General features: G+C 61.8%; 1 protein-coding gene across 1 annotated transcript in view; it reads right to left on the reverse strand.

Annotated features, from left to right (window-relative positions):
• Nucleotides 1-5,817: 5,817 nt before the first annotated feature.
• The window catches only part of IGSF9B (immunoglobulin superfamily member 9B), a 46,294-nt gene continuing 33,189 nt past the window's right edge, over nucleotides 5,818-18,922 (reverse strand). Inside the window, exons 18-20 of the mRNA XM_055307070.1 lie at nucleotides 16,851-18,497; nucleotides 9,388-9,509; nucleotides 5,818-6,091 (exon numbers count right to left, since the gene is read on the reverse strand). Of these exons, the coding sequence (XP_055163045.1) occupies nucleotides 5,883-6,091; nucleotides 9,388-9,509; nucleotides 16,851-18,497 (1,978 nt within the window). The 3' untranslated portion in view covers nucleotides 5,818-5,882. The remainder of the gene's footprint in view (nucleotides 6,092-9,387; nucleotides 9,510-16,850; nucleotides 18,498-18,922) is intronic.

An 18,922-nucleotide genomic window follows, 5' to 3' on the forward strand; every position in this document is an offset into this window, starting at 1 on the left:
CAGTCTCGCACCCACACGGCGCACACACGTTCTTACTTCCTGAGCCCAGGAAAGGAGCACAGACTAGACAGCTGGCGGGGGCCGGAGAACCAGGGAGACGACCCCGCAACTTAGAGGGACGGAGGAGACGGCCCCGTTCCTGGCCCAGCTAGGCCGCTGTCCACTGACAGACCTCTCTGCTCGCATGGGCAGTGAATACGCACTGACAAAGCGACTGGCAACTGCCTTCCACGGACTACAAGATGCCCATGAGGAGGTCTATTCCCCTCTATCAGAAATGAGGTTTCAAGGATGCCCTAAGCCAAAAGGAAGAACAAAGCCTCGAAGCCCTCATCGCCCACGAGGAGGGTCTGCACTTGCCCCTTCCACCTAATATGTGAAAACCCCAAAAACATGCTCGCAGTGTTTCTAAGGCTGAAAATGTAAATCCCGCCCCCCCCAGCCCAACCCATCTCCCCTCCCAGATTCCCTTCCCCACCCAACCGTCTCCCCATCTGTAAACCATGCACAAATTTAAGATCCCTGGAGCCGTAAAGAAGTGGGGTAAGGAAGGAAAGGCCTAGCTGGTGTGTATATGGGGTGGAGGTGGAGAGCTTGCCCTAGTTCCTAAAATAAATCCAGGAAATCCAGTGCCAGGGAGAGGTGGGGACGGTGAAGCACATTCCTTCGAGACCAAAAGGAACAACAGGCCAAGACCGCCATCCATGTCCCCATCCAGCGGGATGGGAAAGGCAAACAGCCAAGGTACCGGGGACAGGAACTGAGCCTCTGCACCACCCTCACTCCCCAACCTAAGTCTCCCCAACCAGGGATCCAGAGCTGCCCATTACGTCTTCAACAACCCCAACTACTACTACCAACCCATGACAGAAGAGAATACCTAAGTGAGTTCGACTGCTGGCTGCCATCCTAGCAAGGGATTTATTAACAGAGATCCTCCAACTCTCCCTTCCATAAGGTGTGGCAGGCCATTAAGGATATTTGCACTGATACTCCAGTTTTCTTTATCCTACCCAGAAACCCTTGGGGGTAAGGTCCGGGGCGGGGGGCGGGGGGGGGCGTGTTTTTGGATCAGAGTCAATCTATTAGGAATTATTTGATCAGCTCAAAATGAGGTTGTGAAACCACTTCCAAAACACAGAACATGTGGTGAGGACATTCTATTTGTTCACGACTTATTTGAAAACTACGGACGGGGGGGGGGGGCAGAAAAAAACCCCTAGAGCAGCATGATTTCACCACCAATCAGAAGGATGGGGGGTAATGGCGAACATCAAGGTGCCAGGAGGGCTGGCGTCCCGCCTGGGCTTGATTTTTATGGACTTCTTCTAAAGAAAAGATTTTTCATTCTGCCTCTCGATGTGAGAGGAAGCCGGGCTGCGGACTCGGAGAGGACAGAGGAAGGGCCGGTCTCGTTTGTCCTTCGATGCCAGACTCTGGCCTCACGCCTTCGAAGGAGGAGAAAGTGAGAACAAGACCTCCAGGTCTGGAGCCACTGTGTGGCTTCACGGTCCGAAGGCAGCCTCTGTGCTCAAGAAGAAAAGGGGACAGGTGCACCAGCCACCCCCCGGTCCTCCCTGTCCTCCCTCCAGCAACCGCATCTTCCGATCACAGGAGAGAGGGGAGGGAAAAGGCCGCCCGACGCTCCCGCTTAGGAAAACGAGTGCACGAAGCTCATGAGAACGAGTCTTCCTTCTCCCCCGACACAGAGCTGGCGATCCGATGGGGCTCTCAGGACAAATCTCCTAGCTCCAGGCCTGAGCAACCCTGGAAAGCAGACGGATGAAGTTGAAGGACATCACAGAGGATATGACCGCATTTGGCTTGGGCACTTTGTGTTATAGGCTAATTCTAGGAGACACGAGGGAGGCCAGCTAAGGAAGCGAGACCCGTCCCGAGAGGCAGGCTGGGCCGCTGGGCCGAGACCCCGCTCCTCAGTCCATCTTCAACGGCTCCATCACCCTCCCACCCTGTCCCCCAAACCATCCTTGCCGCCACCGCTCCCCAGCCTGCCCCGCCCCAGGCAATGGCGCCTCTTTGCTTTCTTGGGATGACCCCCATCCCTACCCAACTTGTACATGGTACCCTTAGGGATAAGTTGCCACATGCCGCAAACAGAAAGGTAAGGCTTGATGTTCCCCATCCTGCCTTGGCCTCACTATCACATCTCAGGGTCCCCACCGCCTCCCATGGGATTGACCTCGCCCTCCGTCCCCCTTCCGGTCTTACAGACCCTGCACAAAGGCTCTGACCTCCTTTCTGGGTTCCCCCTCTCTGACTCTCGCTCCTGAAACACCCCACCCTGCCAAGTCCTTTATTCACCTTAGATCCGGACCGTCCCCCCACAGCAACAAGGGCGGCCCCTGGGGCTCCAAGCGTCCAGCCTGCCCAAGCCTGCCTCCCTGTGTCCTACAGAGGACAGGACGGCAGGGCGGGCCAGGAGGGCGGATGAAGACGCGCGCTCTTCCCCGCTCCCGCCCTCTCTACCCTTTGACTCCTTCCGACTGCTCCCCAGCGACCCGTGAGGGCCCCCAAAGCTCCTCTACATGCAAGCAAAGCAAGCCCGAGATTAACCATTAGCTTCTCTTTTCTTATGTTTCTACATAATAATAAAACATACTTTATGTACAATTCTCCCCCCAGCCCACCCCAACCCCCCAGAAGGCTTTCTAACAAAACTGGAAGAAACAGCTGCAGCCACGCACACCTCGGCCCTGGATTCTAATCCCGGGGAGGGGCAAAGTCGCCCTGACGTTTTTTTGTGAAGTCTGTTTCTCCCTTGAAGCTACTGTGTTGTCAACTCAGCAAAAACAACAAACAAAACGAAAACGAGGTAAAAAACAAGAACCAAGCTAGTTGGGAAATTTCACATCTGAACCCTACCCGGTTTCCTCTGCATAAAAAGGCCACAGGAAAACAACTGGAATCGGCACGACTCTATAAATATTTTAGATCCCAAACCAAAATAAAGACGAGAGAGCATTGAGAAGTGTCAGTGGTTACCCACCCCTGCCTGAGAGGACCCGGCGCACGGCCGCCGGGCACAGGCCCTTCACAGCAGCCGGCGCTGAAGCATCCTCCCTCTGGAGAAAGGGGACCCTCCAGGGGCCTCGCGCGCCCGCCCCCGGGTCACGGAGGAGGCAGGCAGGGCTCCCCGCATGGGCTCCGCTGGGCCCCGGACGCCTACCCGCATGCAGGGCCCCACACGAGCCATGGAGCCGCGCCGTGTGGTCAGCCGGCTCCCGAGATCCAGGATCCGATTCCTCCTCCTTGCTAGTCCGCCGCCACCCCCCCCCCCAGGCTGTCAGCCTGAGCCCCTCGGGACCCGTGGCCCCCATCCTGCTGCACGAGCCCCTGGCCCCCGAGGCAGTCCCGGGGCTCAGTCAGGCGCAGGCGGGAACCCGGGACCCAAGGCATGGGCTTTTGTGGGGCTGCCTCCCCGTGAAGGCACCAGGCCTGGAAGGGAGGGGTCTGGGGGGTGTCTGCTGGCCCCGCGGTGGGGCACGAGGTCGTGGGAGCTCAAGAGGGTGCACTGCGATTGCCAGTGGGGAGGAGAGGACAGTGGGCCCTAGCGATGGCGATGGCCCCAGTCATGCACACGCAGGCACACACCCCACATGGAAGCATGTGCCCGTGGCCCCTTTACCCTCCGTCGCGTGGACGGGGGGACGGTGCCCAAAGGGCCGAGAGAGACCCAGGTGCAGGGGGCCGCCGGCCTTCCAGGACACGGCCGCTGGAGGACGGGAGGCTGCGGCCGTGAAGAGCCGTGTGGTGTCCCTCCCCCAGCCTGGGGACGCAAGCAGAGCCCGAGCATTTGGTCTGATATGCCGAGGTAAGGGCCCCGCTAGAGGCAGGGAAGACAGGAGTCAGCACCGTGGAAGCTCCGAGACCGCCTGGGGTGGGCCCTCGGCCGGGAGCCGTAGCCAGGCGGGCCCCAAGGGTGGCCCGAAGAGCCTATGCCCCCCCACCTCCTCCTCTTCCTTTCCACGCTTGGGACCTAGAATTCGAGCACAGCGCCCAGGAAGGGCCCCCCCCACCCTAAGGTCCCACGGATCGCACCCCCACATTTCAGCCGGGATCCGCCCGGTCGGCCCGCACCCCGCGCACCAGGACAGGCTGCAAGTGACCTGGCGGGAGACTCGCGACCGCTCCCCGCAAGCCCGGGCGGAGGTAGAGCTGCCCTGGGGCGCCAGGCGGAGGCCCGGCCTCTGCTCCTCATCACCCTGGCCGGGTGGTCCCGGACGCCCGAGGCCCAGGGCAGGGAGCCCAGGGCAGGGAGCACGGAGGGTCCCCAGGGTGGGGCCCTCCCCCTCCGCCTCCCCGCCCTCGGGCGACCCGTGGCTGGGGACGTGCAGACCCCCAAGGCGGAGTCAGGCCCCACTGGCAGGGTGACAGGACGGAAGCACCAGAGCTTGTGCGGCAGAGAAGAACCGACCCTAAGATGGGGCTCCCAGCGAGGCGCCGCTCCCCAGCCCTCGGGGCCTCCCCCTGCGCCGCTCTCCCGCTAGCAACTGTGCGGAGCCTCTGGCGCTTTGACCAGGCGGCAGCCACACAGGTGGCAGGGAGAGGCAGGTGCCTTGAGCTGCCAGGACCAGAGCACCAGGAGGAGACACGTCGAGGACCCGCAGCACCTTTATCCCCAGGTGGCCAGAGCGTGGGCCCCATGGAGCGGGGCACTGCCCGGCAGCACCACCACCGCACTGGGACACAGATGCACCCTCAGGCACGGCAACACGGCCTCGCAGGCGCTTCTGCTGCTAATGCTGTGAACTAGGACAAGATTGTGGCAGAAAAGGTCGGAGCCCAGGCCCCGGCCCACCTCCCCTTCCAGCTCTACCCCTGCCTCAGCCTGTTCCGGTAAATGAATCCAGGGGACGGCAGGGGGCCCAGCGTGCCCCCAGGACTGGGAATCTGGGCCCGTTCCCTTCGCCTGGCCCGACCCGACCCGGCGGCTGAGCCCCAGGCCAAGAGGATCCCGCAGGCAGCACGCGGGGAGGCGGGAGGAGCCGCAGGCGGGCCTGCAAGTGGCAATTACTCAATCTGGGGAATTAGCTCCCACAAAAGGAAAGGAGGGATCCAATCCTCCACTCGGGAGTGCGCTGAGCCGAGCAGGATATAAATAGAGCCGCGGCAGCTCGGGGCTCGGCAGCTCAGGGCTCGGCAGCTCAGGGCTCAGCACCGGGGCCGCAGGACGGGGGGGCTGCAGGGGGGCCGCCTCGCTGCTGAGCAGCCCCCGCTGCGTGGCCTGAGCCGGGCCCAAGGCTCGGGTTTAGCTGTGCGGTAGCCCAGCCGCGGCCCCTCCGTGCTCGGGGAGTTCAGCAGAGGAGGCCTGGCTCCTGGCTGCGGGGGGACGCCCGCTGGCCCTGTGGGTCCCCCCCCACGGACCCCACGCCTTCGCCACGCTCCTCCTCCTTCCTCCACTGACCACAGAAATAAACAGCACTTTGCTTCAATGTACATATATATACATAGAGAGGCCCACAAACTACATACGATGCATTTGTATCTATATCTATGTATATGTAGATTCGGAAGAGGGGAGGGGAGTCCAGCCCTCCTCCAGGACCCGAACACTCCACAGAGCGGAGAGCAGTAAGAGCCATTGCTTTCCCTTCCTCGCTCCCAAGGGATCTGCAGAGGCGAGAAACATCCCACTGCCGGAGAGCCGAGGGGGGCAAGGTGAGTCCCTCCCTGACCCCCGTTCGCTTCCTAATCGCTCCCACGAGCCCCGGCCCTCTGTCCCCACGGCGATGCCCGCCGGCCAGGCCGCAGGGGAAGCAGCCCCCCAGCTGCCCCCCTGCCGGCACACCCCGGCCCCCTCCCCGGCCCCTCAGCCCAGCGCCGCCGCGCCGCCACTCAGGGACCACTCAGCGCTCCTGGCGTCACAGCAAGGTGGCGTGGCCGGGGTCGTCGTGATCCACGCTGTTGAGAATCGCTGTCTGGTCTTCCGGGAGCTGGCGGTGGCACAAGTCTGAGAGGCGGGCAAAGGGGTCAGGCCGAGAATGTCTCTTCTTCTTTCGGAGGCAGACGGCTTCATCGGGCCACAGAACCTGGGAGTCTGGAAGCTGCTGAGCCTGGGAGGCAAGACCGTCTAGGGAGGAGGGAACAAACAAACGGGAAGAAAATAAAGTGGGTGAAAGGGAAGACGGAAACCCCACGCACTCACCTCTTCCATCCATGGAGACTCATACCCCGGCTTTCTAGCAGGATGAGACTCATTAGCGTAGCCGGGCCGGGGGTGACTGCAGCAGACAACCCCGTCCTCACCACCAGTGACCCCTCAGCCCCTTGTGGTGCAGCCAGGGCTGGGGGCCCTGTGGCCAAGGGGGTCCTTGCTGGGCACCAATGACCCGCATCCGCTCCCCTGGGTGCTCGGAGAGCGGAGGGAAGCAGGATGCGCCCAGTCCACCAGCACTTATCTTTTATGTAATATTAAATGTTTTGATTTAAAACCTGTTATCTAGTATTTTAACTTTTATCAGAGTAATATCGATATTTCTCCTTCCATGCCTCCCAGGTACCAAGCATCATTGTAGGAGTTGGGATTGGGGCTTCCAAGGATGGGTGGACCTCAACACGTGCTGTCACCCCCCGCCCCCCAGCAGTGATGGACTCTACCCAAGACTTCAATCCTTGCCGTAGAGCCAGGCCCTTCCTAGACGGCCAGGGCCACCACGCTGCCTCGTGGCTCTTCTGCAGATACGGCAGTAAAGGGCTGGGTTTCTAGAAAATTATACTTTAGTGCACTTAAAAAATACAGAAATAAAATTTCCAGATACTGAAAGTCCTACAAAGAAAGACAAAAAGAAGGCCACGTGAGAGCAAATGACTAAGCACGGTCCTGGGGTGCCTGGGCGGCTCGGTGAGTTAGCATCTGCCTTCAGCTCGGGGCGTGATCTCGGGGGTCCCGGGATCGAGCCCCACCTCGGGCTCCCTGCTTGGCAGGCAGCCTGCTTCTCCCTCTCACTCGTTCTCTCTCTCTCTCTCTCTCTCAAGTAAATGACTAAAATCTTAAAAAATAAACCAAAAAATAAAGAATGGTTCTACTCTTGAAAGGCCGACGAGCTTTCTGAAGCCCCAAGGGAGGAGTTTCTCAACAGAAGGAGGATGGGCGAAAGTGAGACCCATGGCTGATGAGCCAACTGCCACGTTTCAGAGACGGAAGGAAGGAAGGAAGGAAAAAAGGAAGGAAGGAAGGAAGGAAGGAAGGAAGGAAGGAAGGAAGGAAGGAGGGAGGGAGGGAGGGAGGGAGGGAGGGCGGGCGAAGGAAGGCAGGCCATCGTAGCTGAAGCAGAGTGAGCAAAGGACAGTGAGGCAAGGAAGACGGAGGCGGGAATCCTGAAGAGCTTGGAATCTGCTCTGGCTGCAGCAGGAAGCTTCTAGAAGGTTTTCTCCAGGTGCATGTGTGTGTGCATTGCCAAGAGGACGCTACTGCATGGTCTGAAGATCGCTCCAGTTGCTGAGTGTAGACTGCACTGTAGGAGAAGTAAGGAGGGAGCGAGACAACCAGCAAGGAGGCCACTGCGAGAATCAGGGTGGGAATGGCTTTAGTTTTAGCAATTGAGGTGGGAAAGAGTCGGACAGAGGACGTGCTATAAAAGTTGGTCCTGCAGACCTTACCAAGTGGCTGGACAGAACCCGTGAGGCCAGACAAGGAGCAAGGCTGAGTGGCAAGGCCTGTAGCAGTGCTATGCAAGAAGGTGGGGAGGAGGTAGGAGAGGGTGATCAATAACTCTATTTTGGACGTTTCGGAGGCTTATAAAACATCTAAGTGCGTGTTCAGCAGGCAGCTGGAAACATGAGACGTGAGCTCTTGGAAGAGACTCGGGCTTGGAAGAGACGTTTGGGAGCCATCAACGTCTTACAGGAACAGGACGCCGGGGCAGAGCGGGAGGGAACACAGGGATCTGGTGTGGCTCTTTTTGTTAAAAATAAATAAGCAAAAAAAAAAAAAAAAAGCAAATAAAAAAATAAAACAGGGCAGCCCAGGTGGCCCAGCGGTTTAGCGCCGCCTTTGGCCCAGGGCATGATCCTGAAGACCTGGGATCGAGTCCCACGTCGGGCTCCCTGCATGGAGCCTGCTTCTCCCTCTGCCTGTGTCTCTGCCTCTTTCTCTGTCTCTTAAGAATAAATAAAATCTTTAAAAAAAATTTTTTTTAAATTAAAAGAAACAAACAAACATAGGTAGGTGGGTGGGTACGTGCGTCCTCAACAGCAACGAGCTTAAGTGGGTTGAACATTCAAGCTTTGGGCTCCCATTCCTCTCTCAAGCCCTAAAAACATCATCTTCTCCTCTTCTGCCTCAGTTCGCCCATCTATAAACCAACAGGATACGAGCGCCACCCAAAGCTCCTTGTCTTCCGAAGATCCCGGCAGCCTCATAGAAGGCTTGCCCGTGACCCCGCCTCCAAAGAAAGTAGTAACACTGTCCATGGTTACTAAAGATCGGCGAGGAAGCTGTCCAGCTGTCTCTTTTGACAGCCTGGGACAAGATTCGTAAAACCATTGGTGAAATAAATAAAGAGGACATAATAAATACCAAAGAATTTTCTAAGTGTAGGGAAGGGCTGAATTATTTTTGCGCTACCTTAGCAGCTACCCCTCCGTGTGGGATGAAAACATCAGACATGTGTCAGCAGGAATGTTCTCTCTACCGTAAGGGGATTTCATTTTATCTCGGTCATCCCGCAGAGGGCAGGTCCATGCCACCAGGTGCCCTAAGCACTGAGTAGGACCCCACAAATCCCACATCCAACTAGACGGTCTGAAATAACAGAGAAGAAATATATAAGGAAATAAAGGGAGTTCCAAAAGGCCTATGGCAGAAGGGAAAGGGATCAAGATGCTACTTATGTTGTCTGGAAACGCATTGAGGCAACACGCTGTATCTCCTGGAGGCAAATGCACAGAACGCTCTGAAAGCACATTTACAACCAAGAAGGTGGCTCCGGGGCGCCTGGGGGGCTCCGTCGGTGAAGCGTCTGCCTTGGGTCAGGTCATGATCCTGGGGTCCTGGGTCCAGCCCCGCACCAAGCTCCCTGCTCAGCAAAGAGCCTGCTTCCCCTTCCCCCCTCCCTGCTCCCCCTGCTTGTGCTCCCCTGCTGTCTGTCAAATAAAGAAATAAAATCTCAAAAAAAAAAAAAAAAAAAAGAACAAAAGGATGGTTCCCAGTGGGGAGGAAACGATTGAGAGGACAATCCGAGACCCTGTCTTTCTAATGTTTACATGGAAATCATACTTACATATTACTTAGTAACTAATATTAAAAAGAAACAGTGACATAAACTGCTGGATTCAATTCTGGAGACAACCCAGGGACGGGATCCCGAGACGAACAACCCCACAATGACGGCGGACAGAGGAGGAAAGAGAGGATCTGCCATTTACCGGATCGTTTCTTTGACTTCGAGGAGCCCTTGGATGACTTTTTGGGCTTCTTTATCCGTTGGTATTTCAGAGCCTCCAGCCTCTCAGGTGTAGCAGCGTTCCCGGGTGCAGGTGGATGTGTTCTGGAAGGACAATCAGAGAGGCACAGGTCAGCCCCCAGAGAGGGAGCATTCGAAGAGTGGCTGGAAGAAAACCACAGCACCGGCCCACAGGAGGACAGGCACAGTGCTGGGCAGTCCCAGGTGTGCACGGTGGTCCCCGGGCACCCGCCTCTCGGTTGTTCCTGGAAGGGAGAAAAGCCGGTAGAAGGCTCAAGCCACGGGAGGCCTACCTCGGATGGAAACCACCGTGTGGAACAACGAGAAGACCTAAGAAAGGGGGAGACAGGCTTTAGTAGGGGGCCGCATCACGTGTCACTCAACGCGGGAAGAAGGTGGCATCCGTGCCCCAAGCTGCCAGAAATCACCACGACCGAGACCTTAAAGTGGAAAGTAAGAGGGCAGGTTAGAGCAGGTGAGGACCGCCGCTGAACTGTCGTCCTCCGGGGAGGAGAAGGCCAGGGCCCATGAGGAGCCCCACGCCCCGTGAGGCGGGGGGCGCATACAACCCACTTCACCGGGCGTCTTCCCGGCGCCCACCGGAGCCAGGTGGCACCCAGCAGCCAGGGGCGGCGGCATGGTCATCCAGCAGCACCTCGGCGGGCGGGCACCCGGACCTCCCACGGCCTAGGCTCAGAGTCCAAAAGAAGTTGGACGTCGACCTGGACGCCGGGCATCCAAATCCGGCAGCCTCGTGAAGCCCTTGCCTTCGGTGGCAAATGTCCAAGGACTGTCTACGCTTTCAGGCTCGGTGGGAAAAGCAGGGATGGGAGAGACGCCACGCGCACCGCGGTCTCCCTGTCCCCCTGCCGCGAGCGGACGTGGTCATTCGCCTGATGGATCAACCCTGCAGTTAGAACGAAGCCCACGATTCTGCTGGAGCCGTGAGGCCTCTGCGACCCAGGGGGACCCCAGGCCGCTGCGAGGCTGGGCCGAGGCAACCGGTGCACACTGGACGGGAGACAACTGCCCGCGGGTCATAAAGGAAAACCTAGAAGGCGAGTTATCAGTGTCACTGCTTCCCGGGAAGGAGGAGCCCGAGGAGGAGAGGCAGGGAGAGCGCTGGGCGCAGCGTGCCCCCCCCGGGCCACCCACGGAGGCGACCACGCTCTTCCTCCAGCCTCTTCCAACTGCAGCACATGGATTTTGGGTAAGTCCTGATTAGCAGGAGGACAGCCAACCCTGGGGGGGAGAAGCGGCCAGCGGTGAGCCGACAATCCAAGGCAGAACCGACGACGCAGGGAGGGAGGGAGGGAGGTCTGCAGCCCGTCTCCCGGGACCGGTGGGACTTGGCGGGGAAGGAGCAAGAAGCCACCCGCAGGCTGACTGGTGGTAAGCCTCTGGTCTCTGGGGCCTCCTCAGTAAGTGGCCATGAAGCCACCTCCACCTTCCCTGACGGATGCCATCACTCCGTACCCTCTCGGCACATAAAGTACCCAGAAGCTCCTCTGAAGTCCAGGTCAGAGGCGGCTCCTCTGTAGTCCAGGTCAGAGGCCCAGCACTGTGCCTGTTTCCCATAGGCCCTGACAGCACAGAGCGCGGGGGCCCCACGTCCACGCACACGCGGGCAGGCAGCACACGGTCTCGGAGGGAAGTCCGACTCACCGTTAGGAGTCAGGTCTTCTGCCCCCAGAGACCCGACCTGCAAATCCCCGTCCCCTCCTCCTTCGACTCCACCCGCACGGACCCGACAGGGCGGCCGCGCGGCCACGAGGGAATCTGGAAGGCGGGCAACGGGTGGAGATGGCCAGGGGATGAGGGAGCATGAGTTTGCAATGCTGGCGGGCAGTGCTCACCCCCTTCTCATCCTTGACTAGGGCTTCTCCAGCTCCTAAAAGGAGAATCAAAGGTGTGAATCAGCTGTTGGGTTTACCTGTGTCCCGGTCCGGGCCAGCCTCTTCAAAGGGACCACATGAGGTAAGGGATGCGAGGCCCCAGGGGGCAGGGCTTAAACCACATAATCCAGGGTGAGTGACCCAGAGGCTGCGAGAGAAACTGGCCAAGGCGCCCGGGATCGTTCCTGGGGACCCTCCCAGCCGGGTGAAACCTCCAAGGACGTCCTCACTAAAATCAACGTGTCGCGGCCTTCATCGCCTCTGTCACGCGGCGGTTAGTCACCACTTACCAGGCCGCACTGACTGTTCTCTCCCGTCCTTACGAGAACCCTACCGGGTGAATACTGGACTGACCCCATTTCTCAGAGGGGCAAACTGAAGCAGCTCGCCTAAGGATCCAGCTCTCACGACACAGAGCCGAGGCTGAGAACATCAAAGGGCTCTTCCGAGTTCTTCCTGAAGGAAATAGGTTCGGAAGCCACCTAGCAGAGGGCCGCGCTCCCGTGCTCCACCTGGGAACCCCGTGCACCCCTGGAAAGACGCGCCAGGGGTGGGGAAGGGGCGCTCAAGGTCTGTCTTCAGGCCAAAGTTCCCAAACCGTGATGACCCGCTGAGGAGGATGGGCCAACTTCCCCTTGTGGAACAGCCGAGCCGCAGCCCCTCCGGGACGGGACGCCTACTGTCCACCCACCTCCGCGCTGGGCTCAGCGCTCAAACACAGAAACGTGACCGAAGGCTCCTGGAGGCCCCGAGACACTCTGCCGATGCAGGAGGGAGAAATAACAGCAAGTGTCTGGAAGGACGGGGCGGATGGGGCGGACGGATGGGGCAGACGGGGAGGGGAGGGCAAAAATTGAATTATTTTTGGCAAATTATACAGAAAAAAAAACGTGAAATGCGGCCCAACACACTTGACTTGCAGCCCGTGACGCCCTTTGGAATCAAGTCGCCTCTGTGCTCTAGAAGGGGACCACGTCCCAGGCCCACGGGGGACCATGGACAACGGAGCTTCGCGCTGCCGGGAGACGGTGGGAGGCCTGGGCTATGCAACTTCACCCCTGCCGCGGCCTCGGCCTGGGAGTCTGCGGTGCACCAGCAGGGTGCACCCCACAACAGCACCCACCGGGCTCTCCGACAGACGGAGGGTGGCCCCCTTCCCCCTCAGGCCCGGTCCTCTGAAAACCTGCAGGAGCCCAGCAGACCAGGCTCTCCTGATCCCAAGAAGTTGGGGGGGGGGGGTACAACCCTAAAAGCCCAGGGTCTCCCTAGATCTTCCATGTCTGTGGAGCTCCCCTGAACCCCAGCGCTCCAGCCCACTGATGCTTCACTGAGGGTCACGACTGCTAGGAACTGCCTGGAATCTTCTCTCTTTCTGTTTTCATAAAATCCATACAAATCAAGCATTTAGCCCAGGGTTGGCTAATGGTTGCTTAGCTCTGTGCTCACCCAAAACAGTGGAGAAAAGACACAGACAAAAAGGTTCCAAAAGTAGGCAGACCGCAGGACAGAGAGGTGAGAACCGCAGGCCAGCGCCTGCCCCCCGGGGCCGGGCACCCCGACAGTTGGTGGCCGGGAGGGAAGGGGAGCTTTCCTCCTCTGCGTAACCACCTGACCAGACCCGGGGTGGGGGGTGGGGGCAGGAAATCCAGTGGTGCCCAAGGTGAGCCGGGAACAAGTCCCGCCACCGCCCCCCCCTTACAACAGAGAAAGTCTGGACCGCGGAGGTCGTGCCCCCGCCCCAAGCCGTGATGACCGACGGCAGCGTTCCCCGTTCCCCGTGGGGTCGGGACAAACCCAGGGTCTGGCCTCGGGGACTCGGGACTCGGGAGCCCCTTCCTGGGCTCCGCCCCCCAGACCCACCCCATCCGACAGGCCAAAGTCAGTGCTGAGGGACAGGGCTCGAGGGCGAGGGGAGAAGAGGCCTGCTATGGGGACGGGGACGGGGGACGAGTCCGGGAGCCCGCCGGCCCCACACAGGGCAGGTCCACACAGTACAACTCCCGCTCCGAGACGGGAGTTGGGAAGAGGAGAGGGAGGGGAGGCAGAGAGGGGGAGAGGAGGAGGACCGCTGTGGGCCCAGGGGAGAAGGAGCAGGAGACAGACTGAAGGAAACAGGAACAGAGCGAGAACGCACGTAGACAAGACGCATCACATCCTCTCCAAGCAAGACCGAGTGGAGACACATGCAAAGGCGCAGCATGAAGACAGCGTCTGAAGAGGAGCCTAACGCCTCCCGATGGCCCCAGCAGCTCCCGCACCCGGGGAGCTCTCAGCAAGCAGGACTAGGGTGGCTCGTGCTGCCCAGCACCACCAAGGCCCGGCTCCGGGCTGCGGGGGGCACCTGACTCTCCTCGGCTGGGGACCCGGCCAGGCCCCGAGGATCCCGCGGTCCCCCACCACTGCCCTTGGTTTCTGGGTTTGCCACAGCAGTGAGGGTACAGGGGCCCGGCCCTCAGCGGGGGCGGGTGGGACGTGCTGGGGGTGCAGGGCGACAGCCGGGTGAGGGCGTGGCAGTCACCCCAGGCGGGGGTCCGGGCACTGTCCGGGAGTGCAGTGACGGCTGGGCCTGGAGCTCCCTCCTCTCTGGGGGTGGCGGGGGTCAGAACTGGGACTCAGGGAGGGAGGGAGGGAGGGCGAGCACGGACGGTGGGGGATGGGTGGCCGTCAGCAGGTGAGGGTGGGCTCACACCTATGGCCCGACGCCGGCCCCACTCGCCGCCGCTGCTCGTGGCCGCAGCATGACACCCAACCAGCCTCACACGCCCCCCGGGGGCCTCGGCTGCTAACAAGCCTGCGGCTGCAGAGCACAAGGACATGGCTTGTCCTACGCCTGAGCATAGCGTCCTGAGCCGTCTGGCATCTCTAGGTAGGCAGGGGACGCAGGTGCTTCTCCCCATGGGAAGCTCCCACGCTGCTAGTGCCCAGAAGCACAGGCAGGGGCGTCCATGGCAAACAGGAGTGTTGCAGCCACCGTGGGAGACAGTGAGTCTCGGGTGACCCCAAGCCTCTGCAGGAGACCTCACACCCCTCTGGGAGCCCCCAGATTCCTGACACCTCCACCTGCAAGGACGCGGGAGGGACAGGGCTTGGGGGCAGGGGACAGGGCTTGGGGGCAGGGCTTGGGGGCAGGGACGCCCTCGGAGGAGGGCAGAGGAAGGAGCGCGGCGCTGCCCCAGGGCCAGCCTGTCCTCTGTGCCCAGGAACTCCTCCCAGGCCCCTGGAGCTGTGACCCAGTGGGATCGGGAGTGGCCACTACGGGGTCTGGGGGCAATCTGACCCGAAGGCAAGGTCCACGTGTCAGTCCTGTAACAGCCCCCAACGGGTTCCGGCAGGCAAGGGGCACGGCAAGCAGTGGCGTCTCCCCGCCCCTGACCTCACAGGACTACAGGTGACCTGGTCCTGGGGACGACCCAGCCATTGAGGGAAGGAACGGGCCGCACCCCAACCCTGGCTCCCTGACAATATCAGAGCGAGTCCGAGAAGACTGGGAGGGACCAGCAACCCCCGAGGAAGACCTGAGTCTCTGGGGGGCCAGGATGGGGCGGGTGGGGGGGGGGACACCCTGCCTGAGGCTGCGGGGGGACAGGGGAGAGGCGGTGTTTCTGGATCTGAGTGTGGCCCTGGTGTTTCCAGAGGTGCAGAGATGCAAAGCGGATCGTAGGCATTCTAGGCCCCTCGGGGAGCATGCAGGGTCCCCGGGGGCGTCTGTGGGAGGCCCTGGGTGTGTGGGCAGCAGGGGTCTGAGTGAGGGGAACTGCAGGGAGGCTCTGGGGCAGGCGTGGCATGTGGGGCGGGCATCAGAAGCTGCAGCTAGGCGGTGCCCGAGCGCGGCCCGGTGAGGCTGTGGGAGCAGCATGATGTGGGGAACCCAGAAGCCGTGGGGCCCAGAGCAGCGGAGCTGCCGCCCACGCGGGGGGGAGGGGACATGGCCTGGATTCCCCTGTAAAGGAAGCGATGGCCCTGCCGAAGCCCCGTCCGCCTGTCCACCCCCCGCCCCGCCCCAGCCGCGGAGCTCCCTTACCTATTGAGCTGAGGAGAGGCTTGTCTCGACAACACTGCCCAGATAGCTGAGATCAATCAGAAACAAAGCAGTTATCAACACGGGCCGTGGGGCAACCACCCACGCACACCCAGAGGGGAGGAGGGGAGGAGCACGGGGGCCAGAGAACCACAAGCGAGGCCAGAGAATGGGGTGAGGGGAAGGAGAGGAGAGAGACAGAGAACCAGACGGCACGATGGACGAGGCAGATGAGCGCTGCACAAAGCACAGACGATAGGGCTGCGGCGCACAGCATCTCCTGCACAGACAGAGGCCGGGCTCCGTGGGCGCCGCGCCCGGCGTCCTAGCTAGAGCTCGCCTCGCCTTCCCCGCCCGCCAGGAGCAGGGGCAGCGGGAGGGGAGGCTGTGCTTCCAGGTACCAGAGAGGGTGGGAGTGCGTGGGGCAGGGGAAGGGCGCTGGGCTCCCTCCTCTCCGACCGCCTCCCATCCTGCCTACCAGCAGGCCAGCCTCCTCTGGAACACTCTGCTCCCCTGCACAGGCGGCCACATCAAGAGAGACCAAAGGACGGAACCAGAGAGAGAGAGAGAGAGAGAGAGAGAGGGAGGGGCGGAGAGGGGTGGGGAGGGGAGGCCAGGAGGGGTGAGGGGCACTACAGAGACGCTGCCAGCCCTTTGGAGCAAGTCGGGCCAACCCGAAGAAGATGGAGAAGGAAGGAGGACAGACAGAAGGAAAGCCAGACTTGAGGAGGGGGGAGGGGGGAGGGGGAGGAGGGACGAGGGGTCGGGGCAAGAGAGGTGAGAGAAGAAGGCACAGACGGGCGTCCAGGCCGACTCTGGTACCTGGAATACCAGCTGCTACAGTTTAGAGTGTGCTCTCTCGGGCAGGCTGATCGCAGGAGCTTGTCTGTCTGTCTGTCTGTCTGTCTGCAGCTTCCTGCGAGGCACACAGGTCGGGGTAGGGTGTGTGGCTCCGGGCACAGGGTTCACAGGCCTGAGACCTTGCTCCCCGCCCAGGGGGCGGTCTGGGGGACGGCCCCTCCGGCTCTCTAGGCTGCTAAGGGCAGGGGGGTGGGGGGGCGGGGGGAGGAGCCCCGGCCTGGCAACCGGTCCTGGGTGGAGGGGGGGCTCTGGGGTCCTGCCTGGCGGGGAGGATGGGCCAGGGCAGCAAGGAGGCTGGATCCGAGGTGTCTGGGGGGCCCTGGACTCCCCGCCCCAAGCCAGGGTCACAGCACGGGAGCGCTTTGCACTGCAAGAGGACCTGGGGGCCGCTTGGCCTGCACGGCACGCCCCTCCCCTGCCCACGCGTGTCTGTCCCGTCACGGGAGGGGAGGGGTGGGGGGACCAGGTCCGCCCCGCGCTGGACCCCACGAGCACGCCCCGCCGATGCCAAGACCAGAACTCTCCAGAAGGGATGCTGCAGCATGTCCACACAAGCCCTGTCATTCGGGGTGATGGAGGGGTGGGGGCGGGTGGGGAATGGGGGCGAGGATGACCAGGCGGACGCGGGCAGGGCAACCGGCCGGCACTCACCCCGAAGTAGGTAATGGCGGCGGGGGGGGCTCCGGCCGCAGCAGCTCCTCCCCCCCTCTGCGAGGGGAGGCCGTGGGTCCAAACACGTCCAGGCTGTCGGCAGGCCCCGCGGGCGCAGGCGGGGGCGCAGGGTAGGCGGCGGCCAGGGCCGGGAAGCCCGCGGCAGGCCGGTAGCTGGGGCTGCCGCTGCGGCTGCTCTGGGACGGGGAGCCCGTGGACGGCGTGGACTTGCGGGAGAAGCTGCCGGCGGCCGGCGGCTGCAGCGCAATCTCCATCTCGGCCTGCTGCAGGAGCCCCGGGCGGGGCCGGGCTCGGGCCGCCAGCTCGGGGGAGCCGGTGCGCGAGCTCAGGGGGCTTTGGGTGAGAGGTGAGAGCCGGGACGGCTGTAGCACCACTTGATGTAAACTGGGCTCGGCACGCCTGGCCTGCCGGGGGCTGGGCCGGGGCCGGGGCTGGGGCTCGTACCACCGGGTGTCCAGGCCAAACGTGCTGGGGCCGCTGTGCCCCCCCGGCTCGGCCGGCTCGGGGTAAGGCAACACGGGTATGCCCATACCTTGGCTGGTATGTCTTAGCTGCCCTTGGCTCACCAGAGGTTGCATAGGTCTGTCCTGCCACTTGGCGGAGGGGGGCCCCGGGACGGGGCCTCGGCCCGGCGACTTGCCTGCCCAGCCCTTGGGCGCCTCCAGGGACAGGATGCCCGGGTAGGCCGAGGGCACCTGCAGGGACGTGGGGGGCAGTCCTCGGGGGAGGCAGGCCTTGGGCTGCAGACTCTCGGCGACGTCACAGGGGTGCAGCTGGTGGGGGAACATCATGGCCGGGGTCTCCAGGCCCCCAAAGGGGAACTCCGGCCGGCCCCAGGGCTCGGGGGAGCGGCCGCCTGTGGGCGTCTGAGTCAAGGGCAGCGTGCTGTTAGAAGCGTTCTCTCCGTTCTCCTCGGGAATGGTGGGGTGGCCGAAGGGCCCCTCGGCGTGCAGGGGCGGGGAGGACATGACGGAGCTCAGGGGGCTGCCCACCTCCGGCATGTAGAAGGGCGGCGGCTCCACCTCCCCGGGGCTGCTGCTGCTGAGGTACCCATAATACTGGCCATGGTGGAAGGGCCGGGGCGCGGGAGGCCTGGCCTGGCCCGTGGCCTGCAGCCGCCCCTCCAGGCCGCCAGGGCCCTCCAGCCCACGGGGCTGGAACCGAGGGCTGTATGCTGGTGGTGGCAGGTAGGACTCCTGGCTGGACGACAGAGGGGTCAGCTGGGACTTGAGGGCAGCCACAGACGTGGGCACCAGCGGGTCCTCGTTCTCCTCATCCGACTGGCGGAACTCGGGGTACATGTCCGTCTCCTCAGCAAAGGGAAAGCCCTCGATGCGCCTGCTCTTCATCGAGGGCTCCATCTCAGAGGGATCCATCACGAAGCGGCCGTCGGGGCCTCTGCTGATGAGCTCGATGGGCGTGGTGGCCTCGGCCTCGGCCTCGGCCTTGGCCACGCTGTACTTCTTGCTGCTGATGGCCCTCTTGGTCTTCTTGTACAACGACAGCTCCTTCTCCCGGGTGGGACTCAGCATCCTCTTGGCGGCCGGCTGGCCTTGGTCATCAGAGGACTCCGATGGGGCCCGGAGCGTGCGGATGCTCTCGGGGCTCACCTTGCCAGACGACAAGCTGTGGGGGTAAGCGAGGGGGCAGGAGCGTGAGGCTGCGGACACCCACTCAGGCACTTCTTTTCCTTCTCTTAATAAACAACCACAAACGCCTAAGAGGATGCTCAAGAGAAGGGGGTGCCGATGGGCTGTGTACTTTGGTGTGAAACACTCTGGCGTGAAACCATCTAGGCGGGTGCCGGCCGGCTTTTGAATGAACGCGCACGTCTGCCCTCGTTCTGGCCCTTCCTGCCTGCCCCACTCCGTGCGGTCACACCTCTAGCATCGTTCCCGGCATGCTCAAGAAATGCAAGCCCACCTTAAGGTCGACTTACGCAAGACACGTCAAGAAGGCGCATCTATTAGGGTGAAAGAAACCCACGGAAACACATTCCGAACCTAAAGAGCAATGGATTATCTGCTATTGGGATGGTCTACGCCACTGCT

The sequence above is a fragment of the Nyctereutes procyonoides genome, unplaced genomic scaffold (assembly GCF_905146905.1).
Source record: "Nyctereutes procyonoides isolate TBG_1078 unplaced genomic scaffold, NYPRO_anot_genome, whole genome shotgun sequence".
In the NCBI taxonomy this organism is placed as follows: Eukaryota; Metazoa; Chordata; class Mammalia; order Carnivora; family Canidae; genus Nyctereutes; species Nyctereutes procyonoides.